At 43.6% G+C, this 16,511-nt stretch overlaps 1 protein-coding gene across 7 annotated transcripts in view; it reads right to left on the reverse strand.

The window, feature by feature from the left end:
- Positions 1-16,511, reverse strand: part of OSBPL3 (oxysterol binding protein like 3) — a 143,794-nt gene that overhangs the window by 26,075 nt on the left and 101,208 nt on the right. For 5 of the 7 annotated variants that reach the window (XM_070424447.1, XM_070424443.1, XM_070424444.1 and 2 more), the window contains 5 exons: positions 14,145-14,272; positions 10,658-10,753; positions 5,487-5,621; positions 4,449-4,542; positions 2,876-3,126 (listed from right to left, as the gene is read on the reverse strand). In XM_070424447.1, coding sequence (XP_070280548.1) covers positions 2,876-3,126; positions 4,449-4,542; positions 5,487-5,621; positions 10,658-10,753; positions 14,145-14,272 — 704 coding nt within the window. The remainder of the gene's footprint in view (positions 1-2,875; positions 3,127-4,448; positions 4,543-5,486; positions 5,622-10,657; positions 10,754-14,144; positions 14,273-16,511) is intronic. The other 2 variants (XM_070424449.1, XM_070424448.1) reach the window with 1 other exon arrangement.

The raw sequence follows: 16,511 nt of genomic DNA on the forward strand, positions 1-16,511 counted from the left end.
TTAAGGTTTTTTCAGAAGCCAACGATTTACCTCTGCTTTAAAGACAACCAAACCACCTTTGGTTTAATTTTTATTTTATTTTAGTTTTATCTATTTATTTTTAATTAGTCCCCCCCCCCTTTTTTTTAGAGAGGGAGGATTAGGAGGGGCAGGGGAGACACAGACAGATATTAATGTGAGAGAGAAGCATCCACTGGTTGCCTTTCTCATGCACCCCGACTGTGGATGTGCCCTGACCGGGAACCAAACCCATGACCTGCGGCCCAACTTTGGTTTAAAGTTGCAGGTTTCAGTAATGTTCGCTGTGGCCTCAGAGACAAATGAACCAAACATGTTCAAACCGCCCATTTGTTCTGATGCCTCCCCGGTGGCAGAGGCTTTCGACATGCCGCTCTGTGCCACGTGAACTGCCCTGTTCGTGAGCTGTTCAGCCCGGCCCAGCACCTCCAGACCTGACAACACCCGAGACTCCTGATGTCCTGCTTAGGTTTGGGGGAGAAGGAGGAGGAAAAGCATAAAAAGCCAAACTTCCCTCAAATTTCAGAAATTTGCAACCTAAGTTTAACCGTTCCCAATCTGGTGCTGTAGAACGTCTGTGGGAGTCATTGCCTGAGCCCGAGCAGCAAGCCCCGGGACAGAGCACGGTGCCTGCCTTTGTGAAAGTTCTGCTTCTGGGAGGGGACAAAAGGGACTCACACAGGAAAGGGAAGGAAAACTACAGGTGACCACCAGGAAACCAGATCCCTGCATGGCCCCACTGTGAGGCCCTCAGCGTTTTTATCGGTTTCCCTTCCAGGATGCCCAAAACACACATTCTTTTTTAGTCTTTCTGGGGAAGGTGTGTGTGTGGGGGGGGGGGGGGGGCAGCAAAAAAATTAAACTTAAGTGGCAAGAGCAGCTTCTACTTTCTAATACTGAGCAACCATCTCCACGTTTCCTCTTCCCAGCACCTGTCACGAAGCTGCTTCTCTGGGAAGAAAAGCTGAGTGCCCTTCATCAGTGTTCACTGGACTCATACCCTTCCTCAGCCATTCACCGATAGGCGCCACCTTCCCCCTCATGCTAGAGGGCACCCTAGAGCGGCTGGGTGGTTTATAAACATGGATCACTATGCTCCATTCAGCCTTTGTTCTTGAAACTTGGGTAACTGTTCCCCTCTCTGCTTCCTCAATGCCCGTTTCCTGTTCAACAGGAAGGTCACAGTCTCTATACTGAACGCTGAGCCAACCCTGAGTCGCCTTCCCAATTTAAACTAGAACAAAATGCACACATGAACCTGGAATCACTCATGATGCTGAGGGAGACAGGGGAGGGAGCAGGCACAAGCAAGCACCCTCCTTTTTGGCTGGACAGCAGAGAGCTCTATGCAGGGCCCAAGCTGACCCACAGAGCAGTGAGCACAAGCCAGGGGAAGGTTCCGGCTCCCAGCTTTCCTGGATTTCCCCTCCTGCACTTGGTGCCGGAATGCAAATCCTTTGCTCAAACTTCTTTTCAGGGTCAATTACACCTATCAGTCAGCTGAACATCCCAAGGGTTTCTTAATTGTGGCAAAAATGAAGCACCTTTAAGAATACTTTCATCTTCAAAGCCAAACTTTTCCTTCACAGAAAAGAGCTGTCCACAAACGCTGACTTTTAACACTTGCCTTAGAAGCTATTTGCTTCCCTTTGTTCAGCAGAAATTCTCTGGGGAAGAGTAACAAAGATAGAAAAGACACACAGTCTGTTTTTCTCTCCTACTCTTATCTGTGGTAACAAGAAAGCCTCCTTGATGGAGAAGTCCCTGGAGGCTGTGTGGAATGCCTCGGGGATGTCTCTTTTCACCCACTAGCTAGAGTTCCCTTTAATCTTCAAATCACTAAAGTAATGACGTTTTGATTAGGAGGAAAGCTGCAGAATGCTTAGAATTTAGGAAAGAATTCAGCTCTCTCAGCTGGAAGGTGGCTTTATGACCTGAATCCAAGGGGGCGTGCCAACTCCAAGTCAGCCACTCGCAAATGCCTGGGGCAGAGACTCTGCATTTGGGGGACACACTGGAGTCCCAGCCTCCCACACAGTGACCTCCCTGCTGAGCAGGTAACATGTGAGGAAGCAAAAAGAAGAGAGCTCTTTGGAGAGCAAAGTCAGCCACAGTCACGGAGAGGGCTGAGCTGTCCGCAGTCTCACCACCATGGAGTTCCCCAAACGGGGACCGATGCGGAACACTCGGGAGCCCCTCAGTGGAAGCTGAGTAGACAAACAAGGTGACTTTCTCTAGGATGAGCTTCAAAAAACACACAGTAACAATTCTATAGACTAAGGAGGAGGGGGAAGAAAACACAAAAAGAACCTTTCTTATGTGAAAATCTCTTCTGAGAGTGTTATTTTCTGAAAATCTAGGAAATAGCTGTGGAAATATTCCAAAAATAAACAAAATCATTCTCAAGGGAAATTTACCCTCGATGAGAAAAACAGCTTGAGAGATTAAATTCTATCCACCTGGGATAGTAAAAATAAATGCCCAGACAGCCCTCAGGGCAGGCTTTCCAGCCAGGCTTATCAGAACAATCACATGGAAAGTTCTGGAGAAAGAGGAAGCGCAAAGCCACAGAGCAAAACTACCCCCCCCCCCCCCCGCCCCCGCACCAGCTGTCACAAGGAAGCCCTCCCCACCTCCCTGCCAAATGGCAAGTCCTGCCAGTGTGAATGAGACCAGCTGAGCACAGGGGAGCCAGAGGACCCTGAGAAAGGAGCCCATCACAGGAACGATGCCCAGGAACCCCAGGGGACTGGCGCTTGGGCTGCCCGTCCTGCTGGCCGGCATGGATGGCCTGGTGGCCCCGGCACTGGGGTGCAGGGGCTGGACAGCTGGACAGCACCGTGGGCCGAGCCCTCACCATCCTCTCCAGGGCGCTGGGGATGCGTGCGGCCTTGTCCAGCAGCTCGCTGTACTCCAGCTCCTCGCAGAGCCTCTGCAGCGTGTTCAGCGGCTCGTTCAGCTCCACGGGCATGGCCACTTTGGACAGGTCCTTCCCGATGTTATTCCTCAGGATGTTCCACAGGCTGACGCTGCTGCTGTTGGGGCAGGGCGCCGGCAGGCACGTCCTCCTCCTGCACTTGGCTTCCCCACCACTTCCAGGAACCGACCCTGAAAGGGAAATAAGCCTGGTTGTCTCTACAAGTCTTTTCACTTTATTATTTTTTTTTAAAAAAAAAATCCATGAGTGAAACCTTACCTAAAAAGTACTCAATTTTACTATTAATCTCAGTTATTCAGAATATGACTGAAAGTCATACGACAGAAATTTTGCACGACTAAATTAAGTACCAAAAATTACATGCACTAACATTCACGGACTTCATCCGCAGGCAGGTCGCCAAATCCCTAATCGAAAGCCGGTTCTTCGCAGCTCTATAGACACTTACAACGAAACTGGACACTGCGATTAATGTACAAAGCAGGCTACTGTTTACACTTTTAACTCTTTAACCTCTTTTTAAAGAGCACTTCAAATTCTGGTAAAAACTCTGAAACTCTTAAAAATCACTTTAAATCCTGACAAAAGCAACTGTGTTTATTACAGGATAATAATGAAAAAAATAGAAGTCATCCATTATCCCACTACCCAGATACAGTAGCCACCTATATTTTGGAGTATTTTCATTTAGTGCTTTCTCACCCATATACCTCACACTGTATGCCTAGTTTTCTGTTCTGCTTATTCAGTTAACATGTTATTTTTGCATGCTATTCAGAGTTCTTCTAGAACATCATCTATAATGACTGTAAAAAGTTCCATTCTATGGATATGCCACAATTGAATCATTCATCTACTGTTGGATTTGGATTTATTTCAATGTTTTGCTATGATGCAAACAAGTAGTGAATGTTCATATTCCTAGATATTTGATTAGCTCTGATTATTTTCATAGGAAACAGAATTACTATGCCATAAACTATGAACATTTTTGGATTCATATGAGCAGAGGGCTGGCTCCTCAAGAAGGCAGCATTGACTTCCCATCTGTGAGCCGCATAGGTGAGTGCCCACTTCCTGAGGCTCGCTCGGGCTTGTTATCATTCGATTTTAATTTCTGACAAATCATAAGCCCAATAGAATTCCTAAATTATGAAAACCACTAGATACCTAAAGGCAAAAAGTTATATTCTAATGTCTGCAGAGAGAATGTTTGACCAATAAGGGTTATCTGTTGTACTAATCTTTGATATTTATATAACTGGTATACCCTCACTTTAGAAAATAGAAATTTACACAAGTAGGCAGATTTATTTGAATGAAAACATTTTTCTCATGTGAGTGAGTAGTGTCTTCCCTTGAGAGGGACCATATCTGAATTTTCTTATATAGTTCTTGTTACAGTTCTTGGCCTACAACAGGTTCTCTTTATATGTTTATTAGTATTCCATGAAGATCCAGACTTTCAGAGATCAAATAATTTAAGTCTTACCCAAGGTTTGTCTCTCATTGTCTAAGTCATTACTGAGATTGTCCAAGGAAAGGTTATCACTTATGTCACTGACATATGAATCGTCCTCTGAACCCTATGGGAAAGAAGAAATAATATACCTTAGAGTGAGAGTAAACAAGCCAGGTTTTCATAGAAACTGTACTCAAGATCAGCAAACATTTTCAATCCCACTCTGCGAACCTAGAGAAATAGTTCTGGACACTGTTTTTACTGGGGCCACTTGCCTGCCTACCTAGGGGCATTCACAGCAAACAGCTGTTATTACAATCCTCGAACTTTCCTTCTTACAAGGAAAACACAAGTAAATCAAGGTTTTAGTTGTTATTAAATTTCTTATTAACGCAGGCTGCATTTTCAGAATGTGTTAAGTGTTTGGGTAGAATGAGTTACAATTTGTCTTTGAACTATTTGTGAAAAAAATAATCTTCTATAGAAATTAATAAGCAAGATGAGTACTTCTAAAGGGATAAAATTACCAAGACACATTATACACAGCAAGGCCAACTGTGACACTTGCCTCCTCAGGAAAGTATGAATTTTATGCAGCAATTTAAAATAATATTGTTAAAAATAAAAAAAAATAAAAAATATTGTTATATATTATAAAGTATTATAATGACCATATTACAACATTATGATAATGTAATAATTGTATGTTGTAAATTAATACAGGCTGAATTCAATGATTAAAAAATATCCATGATGCTAATTTCTGGCCCTGTAGGTAGAAATATTACATATCAAACCGCTAATAGTCAAAATTGTTAGCCTGTCATTGAAAAGAGGGATAGCAAATCAAGTAACAGAAATAAGGATGCCCAACACCTACTTTCACAACTTTTTACTCTACGGTCTTGTAGCCTTTTGTGCAATTTGGGGTAGGAGTTACAACAAGATCCCAGAATACAATGGTAGAAAGGAGCAACTGAGTTTAGTGTTTCTAAATATGAGTATTTACGGAATGGGTACAGCAACAGAAGAGTCTCTGAGGCACATGACTGAACACAATGGTCAAACCTCATTTTCTGAAGAGCTGGGCGATAACAGGACTTCCTGGGCATCGAAGAACTCTGACAGGGAGTCAGTGATGGAGAGCCGGCTCTCATTAGAAAGCTGATGGACCAGGGGCCGATTGTCATCGGTGGAGTTTTCCTATTTAAAACACAAAAACAAGAATACATATATATTTAGAAACGGTCTCAAGACAAGCAAAACACACAACTGATTTGGTTGCATGATACACAAGGTCGCAGGCCCATGCAAACAAGCAGCTCAAAGCAGAGGTCAGCTCCGGAGTTGAGGAGAAACAAGCCTCATACGAAATAAAACGAAAAACGAAGGTCTCCTCCGAATGGGTGCCTCACTTACAGGCACTTCACTGCTCAGGCACACGAGCAAATCTCAAAGCCAGAGAAAGACTGTCCAGGCCAGTCTCTGTCGCATTTAAGAGGGAAACATTCCAACGCTCTCTGAATCATATTCCCTTATTTTCTACCGCTGCAGGATGTTGCTTTTCATCCTAACGTTCCTCTGAGTTGTACTGCATGCGTGTCCTTGCATGGCTGGGTTGAGCAGCCTCGCTTTCTTCTGCCCCACGTGCTCACGGAGGCCAGCATGCTGCTTGCGAGCCGTCCCTTGACAAATAAACAGTGTGTTTTGGTCCAGAAGTGCCCCTGGTGGCAGATGATTCATTATTCATGGATGGATGAATGAAATAAATTCTCTTTGTCTCTCTCCAACCACAATGACTCTGTGAGGGAAGTCCCCAACCCCCTTTAGAGGCTGCTACACAAATAACACAACAGCACACTGCGATCGATTTTCTATTCTCATCTTGCCTGGCTCTCCATCCCTTCTTCCCTGGGTCTAGATCAGTGGCTCCCACTCATTGAGGCCAGAACCCTGGTTTTATCCATCATTAGAGCACACGCCCCACAGGGGGGCAATTTGACTTTTAAGAAGGGCATTAGAGAATGAGTTATTAATAGTGAATTTTTTGCATTTCTTATGGTTCTAGGGGCCTCATATACAGTATATAGATATATATTGTGACATATTTACGCATTTCAGTTCTCTATTATGTCTTAAAACTTTTTTGCTATTTTTTCATATAATTTCATATTATTATTTAACAAGTTCTTAGTGATTTCCTCCTCAGTACTTCAACTGTCCTTTTGTTCTTTTATTTTTCTCTTTCATGGAGACCATGTACTTTGGAAGCTTGTTTAGACCAAGTTAATGGCCTTCAGGCTTCCTGCACGTGAACAGGAGTTTACTTTTTGAATAATAAGAATTATATGTCCCGGGGGGGGGGGGGGGTGGCATCAGGATTTTACAGATGCCTAGGTGGGGCCCGGCCAAAACAGGTTGGGAACCACTGGTCTATACTTTCCCACCGGGAAGGACCTGAATACTTGGGGTACAACTTCTATCGAGTTGTAAGTGAAAAAAATCAATGTATTTCAACAAATTGAGCCACTGCTTTGTGCTGGCCCTGGAGGGACACACTGATGGATAAGACCCGGCGTCAGGCCTGAATGAGGGGTGCAGAGAACACACCAACACTCTGAGACCAAGACCATGGGACATGGAGAGCGCCAGAAGCGGAGAGGAAGGTGAGGTGGTTCCGAAGCGGCTCTGGTCTGGGGAGGGCTGCACAGAAGAGGTGACAGTGACAGGCCTTGAGGAATGAGAACGGATTCAGCACAAGAGGCTTCGATGCCTCCCACCCAGAGGAGATGGATGCCCTGAACCCCCCGGACCTCCCATCTCTCACTGGGCTGACACAGGAGCCGCTTCTGTGTCGTTATGTATCTGCTAAGAGCATCCCAGGATAACGGGGAACAAAGGTTAGCGCAGATTATGTCTTCCCCAGAAGTTTTTCAAGTTCAGGACACACTCCTCCGTCTCATACACAAACGATGCCCAGGCGGGGGTGCTAAACAGGAGGACCACGACAGACTCCGTCATTCACACAGGGCAAGGCCTCTCTGTGAAATGCCTACTTCTGGGGCACATTGAAACGCGGGCCCCTTTGTCTTGGATTCTTCCTAACGAAGATAGTTGGCCCGAGGCATTCGCTCCAAGACCCCCCCCATTTTAATATCTGCACAGCTTTCTGGAAAGCAGGCTTCTCTCTACCCAAACAAAGAGACCACGGTGGGATCTACAAATAAATACCACAGCTGTCCCCCCATCCAGCCCCCCTCAAGGGACAGGGAGACAGCGCGGTGAGCGAGGGAGCTCCTGTAATGCTCACTGAACTGCCCTGTCTTTGGTGTGCTGCTGCCACATAAGACTCTGATGATTTATTTAGCTGCTCTACTCATTAATTATTACCAGTCACTGTGCTCTCTGCCCTCCTCCTAGACTGAGGCGTCAGAGGATGTCCGGGCTGATCAAGACTGAAAGGAACACCCTAGCCCTAGCCCCTTCTGCGGTCCTACCCCAGCGACTTCCTATTAACACCTACGGGAGCTCACGGGACTGTGCCCAGCACAGGGTCTGCACCACACGGGGCTTCATTTATTAGCATATTAATCTGGTCAGTTCAATGAAATGATGCCCCCTCAGTTTGTCTATTTTTTAAGTTACGAAAGATAAACAGAGAAAAGGGCGGGAGCCCATAATCCCATCACAGTGAAGCAGCCACTGCAACTATTTTGATACATTTCTCTACAACCCTCTCTATACATATAGCTTTGCTTTGAAATAATTGTAATCTCAATCTATCCATCTAATTTTATAAACCTCCCCCAAACAACATTGCACTATAAGTAATTTCAAAATTAACATTTGTTCTGAAGATAAAAGTAATGTGTTCAAAACTGAAAATACAAAAAGTAAACAAACATCACTTAAAGTCTCATTCCCCAGATGTGGCTCCTATTAACCTGGTGATGTACTTTTTATATTAAAATATTTGGGTATAACTTATGTGCGCGTGGAAAATTGGGACCCCACTGTCCATTGTCTTTATCTAATCTGCTAAAGTCACGTAACATTACATTGTGAACTTTCCCCCGGGCTGTTACAAGTTCTTTGACACAATGAACTTTAGTTGATAGATATTTTATTTTAATTGTGTGTCATAGGGAACCATTACCTTTATTGGAAATTAAAGGTGTTTCCAAATTTGTAAAGGTGGTGAACATGCTTGCAAATGTGTCTCTGATTATATCTCATTATTCCTTAGAATCAGTTCTCAGAACTAGAATTATTAAAAATGTTAAAGGTAAAATATATGTTACCTAATTGCATCAACAAGCAAGAGAACCTCGGCTTTCTCTACATGTGTAAGGGCACCAAACACTTTATTTGGAAACATTTTGTGCTAATGTACTTGTTTTAATTAGCATTTCTTTGTTAAGAATTAGGTTGAACATTTTGTCCTTTTTTAAAAGAAACTGGATATAGAGATGCTAACACTGGAGGAGGCCCACCCTCTGCATTTCTTTATACTCTCCTATGAATTTATAAGTATTACCAAATGGAAGGTTTTTAAAAAATCATCTGTACTTGGGGTAAACTGTGTTGTTTCCTCCCACCCCATTTGTTTGTTGAGGTCTTAAGTTGCTTGCTATTATTTATTAATTATTTAAGTATTAAATACATTATCATCTATTTAGCATTATTCAAGTCTGGCATTTTCTCTGAAAATGTTTTTTCCTAGTCTATTATATGCATTCTTTTTTCACACACATCATTTTCCTCCTAAGAAAAAAGCCAAATCCAGTCAACATTTCTTTTGTAACTTTTCCTATTACTTCCACATTTAGGAAGTCCTCCTTACTCTAGGTACTTACTAAATATATTTTAAAAGATTTTAAAAATTGATTTTTAGAGAGAGAGCAATGGAGAGGGAGGGAGAGAAACATTGATGTGAGAGCAACACATCGATTGGCTGCTTCTTGCACACCCCGCCCCCCACCCCCATGAGAGATCAAGCCTACAACCCTGGCATGTGCCCTGAACAGGAATCGAACCAGCAACCCTTGTGCCCAAGACAATGCCCAACTAACTGGGCCACACCAGCCAGGGCTTGATAAATTCTCCAGTGATTCATTTTAGTGTGCGATGGGAGATTTAAACTGCTTTCCAAATTGCTTTTGAGCTGTGCCAACCTAACTGATTGAATAATCCATCTCTTTCCCATTGGTTTTTGAGCCTCTGCTATCATGTTTATTTATTTTACATATAAAATCATGTTTATGCCTGAGGTAGTTATTCTGCCCACCTTAAACCGTCACCGCCAGTGCCTCTGGGCCTGGCAGCCTGTGCGCTGACTCATTTCAGCCTCTAGTCCCCTCATCATGACACCACAGCTTCCCAAGGAGAGAAGGCTTGTGTGAGGGTTTGAGGACAGGAAAAGGAGAAAGATGGATTAAGATCAAACATTAGAAACTCCTTTCAAATTTACACATACACACACACACACACACACACACACACACACACCCCTTGTATATTACCTTCTTATTTTTTATTTTAAATGCCCTCAGTCTAATAAATTTGTTAATAAAAAACTCAGCACATGTGAGGAAGGCATATCAATACAAGAGATAACTAAAAACAGTTGTAACCCTAATTACTCTTTTCTACTTCTCAAGCAGTTCACTTGTATTTTTCTGAAATTTCTCACTGTAAACACCTTCAGAGAGTGTTTTAGATGAACATCCCAAGTCTTGAGCAAAGACATTTTTTATGTAGTATCACCTGGCCAAGACCCTTTACTGTAAGAGTATTTTTTCCCTCAGAAGGTAAGGTTGTGCTTCTAAAAGGAAAAAAAGAAAGTATTGCAGGAAAAGGAGAAGGGAACCGCCGAGAAGGAGGAATGGGTCTCACAGAGGAAGCCCAGGAAATTGGGAAGTTGAGGTTTCTTCAGAAGTAACGGGAGAACACTTGTCTCTACAGTTGCCGCGCAGCGTGGCCGTACTGCCTAGTGAACCGGGGGTGCTTAGGAGAAGAATGGGGGAGAGAGGCACAAAGGGAAGAAGAGTGCTGGGGGCCAGGGGAAGCAGTTAGCAGCAGACTGGAGAAAGCTTTGGGATCCGGGCCCCCGCCCGGTGGGGGGAGGGCAGGGGGAGACGTGGATGTGAGCAGCCCTCTGGAGGGGAGGAGGAAGCCAGGGCGCCCTGTGAGGTCACAGCGACGTCACCAGACCTTACCAGACCAGGAGCCTTACCCACCTCTGCCAGGCTGTCAGCAGCGGGGGGCTCGAGGAGCAGGGACTCGGCATGGATTCTGCGCAAGCGTCCTTTAAGGTCTGTGTTTTGTGCTAGGGCCTGGAACACGTTAAAAATAGTGTTTCAGAAAAGCACAGAGTGGACCCGCGTGGCAGGGCCCCAGGGCACTTCCTGGACTTTTTCCTTGAATGCTATCCAACAGGATACGGGCTCTGAGATGCCTGGGGAATAAAAGATATTAAACTCTGGACCCCACAGCCCTTCTCTAATCTCATTTCCAAAGATGGAAGGAGAGGTTAGTAAGGCTTTTTTTTTTTTTTTTTTTTTTTGTGGAAAAGGAAATCACAAACACCCAGCTGCTGTTCTGACCAGCGGTTTCACGGCCCCTCCCTCTCCCCAGCTGTGTCTACAGTGTCCCTCGGGGTCCCCAGGATGAGCTCCAGCACCCCAGGCAGATACCCAAACCCACGGATGCTCAGGTCCCTTACATAAGTGGCGTAGTATTCGGGTAGAACCTACGCATACCCTCTCATACACTTTAAAATCTCTAGATTACATATGGTACCACATACAATGTAAATACTAGGTAAATAGCTGTTATACCCTATTGTTTAGGGAATAATGACAAGAAGAAAGTCTGTACATGTTCAGTGCAGACCCCACCATCACAGCCATCATAACCATGGTAGGCCTAACTACATGGTCCATGGCAGCAACAACGTAACATTTTTTTAAAGAATATTTTCTGCCCTAGCCAGTTTGGCTCAGTGGATAGAGCACTGGCCTGCGGACTAAAGTCCCAGGTTCGATTTTCGTCAAGGGCACGTGCCCCAGTAGGGGGCGTGCAGGAAGCAGCCGGTTGGTGATTCTCATAACTGATGTTTCGATCTCTCCCTGCCCCTTCCCCTCTGAAATCAATAAAAATATATTAAAAAAAGAAAAAAAAGGCCTTGGGCTAAACCCATGGATGTGGAGCCTGCGGATACAGAGGGCTACTGCAGCCTCTGGCCACACCCCTCCCTAATGATTCCAGCTTCTCTCATCTTTAAAAAGATGCTGCTCTCACCCCTTATGATTGGCCATATTTTAATGTTATCTAATGATCACCCCGGTTGAATTGAATCTTGGAAAGTAGGATTTTCAGAGGATCAATTTTATTGTTTCCCAATATAGCTAGCTGTTTGATTATTTCAGTCATTCTTCGTGATTAAGATATTTGATTTTTAAAGAAAAGAAAAACAAAACTCACTTACCTGGATGAGGGCTCAGAGCCAGGGCCCTGGAATGAAGGTGTAAGATAGGAGCACCTGGCATCTACCACACCTCTCTGATCTCTCCCCAGGGCAGCTCTGATTCCCTCTCTCAACCTCCCAGCTGGGAAGGAACTGGCTTGGGTAAAAGAAGGCGTGTCCTTCACGCCTCTGTCCGGTGAGCTTCGTGACTAACTGCTCTCCAAGTTCTGTCCCCCTAGACTGCCCCCAGGTATCCTGCCTGTCTGTCTGTCTTCCTGATCTCTTCCAAAAATCTCACAGCCCTTCCCCCAGGGCCCACCTGCTGAGAACGCAGAGGATGTGGCTTGGCCTGGATCTCTAGCAAAGATTTTGGCTTTATTGTTAGGACCCATGAATGGAATGGGTTCCTTGGAAATTCCTGAAAATCGTTTAGGAAACACTGAGTAAACGTTTCTTAAATGCACAAAACATGCAGCAACAATCTCTACACTTGCTTTATTCTGGCCAGTGAGTCGCTGGTTTCTTAATATAAGTGGCTAGAATCTATACCAGTGGCTGGACTCTGACTATGTGGCCTGGAAAAGGTGCTATTTTGCTAGCTTCTTTTTCCTTTGCAAGCCACAGGCAGAAGAAAGAAAAATATCAAGATTGCACACACAACACGGCATATACATTCTGATAGCCCCGAGATGGCCTTTTAATTTTACTTTCTGAAAAACCAATTTAACCGGGAATCTAAGGCAGAAAGGAAAGCATCATTCTGTTTTATCTTAAGTTTCCAAAATCCTGAATAGGGTTGAGAGGGACTTTCTTAGCGAAGGTAAGGACAACTGTGGCCTGGGACGCCAGGGCTAAAAGCATCTCAATAGGCTCTACCGGAGGAGGCCTACCCTCCAGAGGACGAGGGCGGGGAGAGGGGCCTCTGAAAGCACTGAAAGCCAACCTACTGGGAACAATGAGAAATGCCTTTGCCACTAAATAAACTAAAAAACAAGAGAGAGAGAGAGAGAGAGAGAACCACCTCGCTTCTCTGGAACCAAAGCAGAACCCAGTGTGAGGCTGGCCACTACAGTCCCAAGGGGTGTTTCTCTCTACGACCTTGAAGATCCCAGCTCCTCAAGGCTCTGGACATGCAGTCAGTCCACATTACTTCTTATTTCTTTCAAAGGCAACATACCTGAAATGTTCAACCTGTGAATACTCCTTGGGTATTTTACAATAACAGTATGTACTCCTGGTAATGCATTTACCTTTAACATGACACCGAGAACATTACTCTTCTCAGTAACATGATGATAGGAAACATGAATGGCTACTTTCTAGTTCTCTCAGTTGGCTTCTGAAAACAAGATCCTAAAAGTCGTCTCCCCTACCTGACCCTAAATAGGAAGCTCAGTATTTCTTCTGATGGTAATTTCACGGTGCGCACACTCCCTTGTTACCATGGGAATTCCAAAGGATGGGCAAAAGGAGAAGCAAATGAGTGTGTTGTTTTAAAACTTCTCTAGCTTTTTGATAGATACAAAGTGAGCAGTCAGACAACATCAGCCGCTCAAGGCAGCGCGTTCTAGGACACAGCCCTTCAATGGAGCCTCGCTCCTGCGAGGAATAAACTGGAGTCGATGAAGAAAGGGAGAGAGAGCAAATATCAGAGAGGCTTTCTGACGGGCAGCCGAGGCCTGACTTCTGGGGTGCAAAGGCAGACTGTTCCCTACGCTGCATGTGACGCATCTGAATATTTTCTACTATCAAATCAAATCACATACAATCAAGTCATTTTCACATCTCTGGGAGAGTGGTCAGTAGAATCTGTGCTGTGCAGCAGAGCGGACAAGCGTGAACTTAGAATTTAGTTCTGCTGCCTGTGATTTGGGAAGTCGGGCTAAGCGTGTGAAGTCTTAGGTACAGAAATGTCCAACTTCAGATGCTGTAAGCACGAACAAACCAATGTCTATCACACACACACACACACACACACACACACCCAAAGCTTTACAGGATCAGAAGAGTCAAAATAAAGAGGAGGAAACCAAACATGAAGTATATCTTATGCTCCGTGAAATACTGGCTACTAAGATTTGGGGTAGGCTTAGTTTGGGTCTTTAGAATAAGCAGATCTGATGAAAGACTAGAATATAATTTGGATAATTTGTTTGGTTTTCTCATGAATTTTCTACACAACCACGGAGACGGAAACTAGAAAATTCAGGAGCCTGGCCGCACTGTCAGGCATTTGTGGACACAGACATGGCACTTACGGATGACAGGGCACGCTTCAGACCAATGACCTGGGCAGAGGGGGACGCGACGTCCTGCTCCAGCAGCTGCTTCAGCTTCTCTCTCTCCGTTGAGATGGTATTAAAAGCCGACCTTAAAGTGAAGTAAACTATAAAGATATAATTATTATAAAAAGGAATGAAGGAAGAGGCATCATTAAAAATGAGATAGAGATGTATTTCTTATAAGAGAACTTAGAAAAGTAACAGCCCTGAATATATAGAGTGCAGGAAAGTCAACTCTAAATTGACTTTTTGAAAACACATCTGGAATGTACAACACTCAGAGTGAACCCAAACCTAAGCTACGGACTCTGGGTGATAATGATGTTTTAATGTAGGTTTAATGTCTGTAACAAAGGGACATCTCTGAAGGGATGCTGATAGTGGGGGAGGCGGTGTGTATGTGTGTGTGTGTGGGGGGGGTAATATATGAAACCCTGTAGTTTATAAGCACAATTTTGCTGTGAACCTAAAATTGCTCTGAAAAATAAAGCCTATGAAATTTTTAAAATCACATTTGCAATTCCAAAGCCCCTACCCACTATAAAATTCCATAATTTTATGACTTATCATCAAGAAGTTTTGAAACTTGAAAGAACTATACTTCTGGATTCTTATTAATATTTAGTTTTGTTTGTATCTCCAAAGACTGGAAATGTTTGAAAACAAAGCTTATTGGTTTTCAGGATAACAACAGTAACAATGCAGTAGGGAAAGCAGATAGCACCTTAATTGGTGACCAAAATTAATCACTGGTGAGAGTCAGATGGGCTTGGTGTGATTTGGGGTGGAATACCCTGAAAAGACATAATGTCGTTTTTGTTATATGCCAACCGGGGACAGACAATCTGAATCTGATCATGAGGAAACAGCAGACAACCCCAATAAGGAACATCCTATTTTTAAAATGTGGCCTATATGTCAATTTCATCAAAGAGAAGGGCTGAGGAACTGTGACCCTGGTTAAAGGAGACTAAACAGGCACAACAATTACACCCAATATATGATCACAGCCTAGATCAGGGATGGCGAACCTATGACACGCGTGTCAGAGGTGACACGCGAACTCATTTTTTTGGTTGATTTTTCTTTGTTAAATGGCATTTAAATATATAAATAAATATCAAAAATATAAATCTTTGTTTTACTATGGTTGCAAATACCAAAAAATTTCTATATGTGACATGGCACCAGAGTTAAGTTAAGGTTTTTCAAAATGCTGACACGCCGAGCTCAAAAGGTTCGCCATCACTGGCCTAGATCCTATATTAAAGGGGAAAAGTGCTATTAAAGGGTATCACCAGGATGACTGACAACATTTGAATATGGAAGGTATAGGTAACAGTACTGTTTCAATGCTAAATTTCCTGGATTTCATGCCTGAACTGTGGTTAAGGATATCCCTATCCTTAGGAAATCCACACTGCGGTATGAAGGCATAAGAAAGACATGACATGATTCCGACTCACAGAGTTCAGAAAAATAAGCACATGTGTAATTGGATGTGTGTAGAAAGAGATGAAATAAATGCGGCAAAATATTAAAAATGGTGAGTTTGGGTAAAGTATATATGGAAGTTATTTGTATTATTCTTGCAACTTGTCTGTGAGTTTGAAATTATTTCAAAATGCATAAGGTGTTACCTACCTTCTTCCTTGTTAGTCTTTCCAGCTGCTTTACCCAGAACTCCCACCCTTAATTTGGCAGTTGGCTACTCTGCTCACTTCAGTGAGCATTCGGGTATAAAGAGAGCTTAGCAGATGCCTGAGCTGATGTTTTAAAAACCATTAACACACAACGCAAAAAAATTCAGCAGGTGTTGATCACAGAATGTACAAATTACCTCCTACGAATGAGAAAACTGTCATCTAAATTATTGATAATGGATATATCTTTCCAAGCTCTTTGATTATACTTTGCCTTAGAAGGGCAGGAAGAAGGAAGAGACATATTTCTGCTCAAGTGTCCTGGCATATCATTGAATTCCAAGGGTTGCATTTTTAGAGGAATTGCTGTTCAAGAGTGGCCTATTTAGTATCACAGAATGACTTCCTTCATTTCAAAGCCACAAGGACCACGGACCCTTTCTCTGGATTGTCACTGAACTTGTCTGCAGTTGCGATGTTTAATGATAGACTTAGAGCATCTTCACAAAGTCATAGTACAAATAAGCAATCTGTCTAAACATACACACACACACACACACACACACACACACACACTATGGTGCTTCTCTCTACATATGACAGAGGTCAAGCGTCAAAAGGTACTACAATTTCTAATAACGTCAGCTCTTTGATTTAAAGGATTCGATTAAAGCAAAATAACGGGCAGCACAACAGAGTG

Source organism: Myotis yumanensis, unplaced genomic scaffold (genome assembly GCF_028538775.1).
Source record: "Myotis yumanensis isolate MYYU_CA2020_CCGP unplaced genomic scaffold, mMyoYum1.0.hap1 SCAF_9, whole genome shotgun sequence".
Classification (NCBI taxonomy): Eukaryota; Metazoa; Chordata; class Mammalia; order Chiroptera; family Vespertilionidae; genus Myotis; species Myotis yumanensis.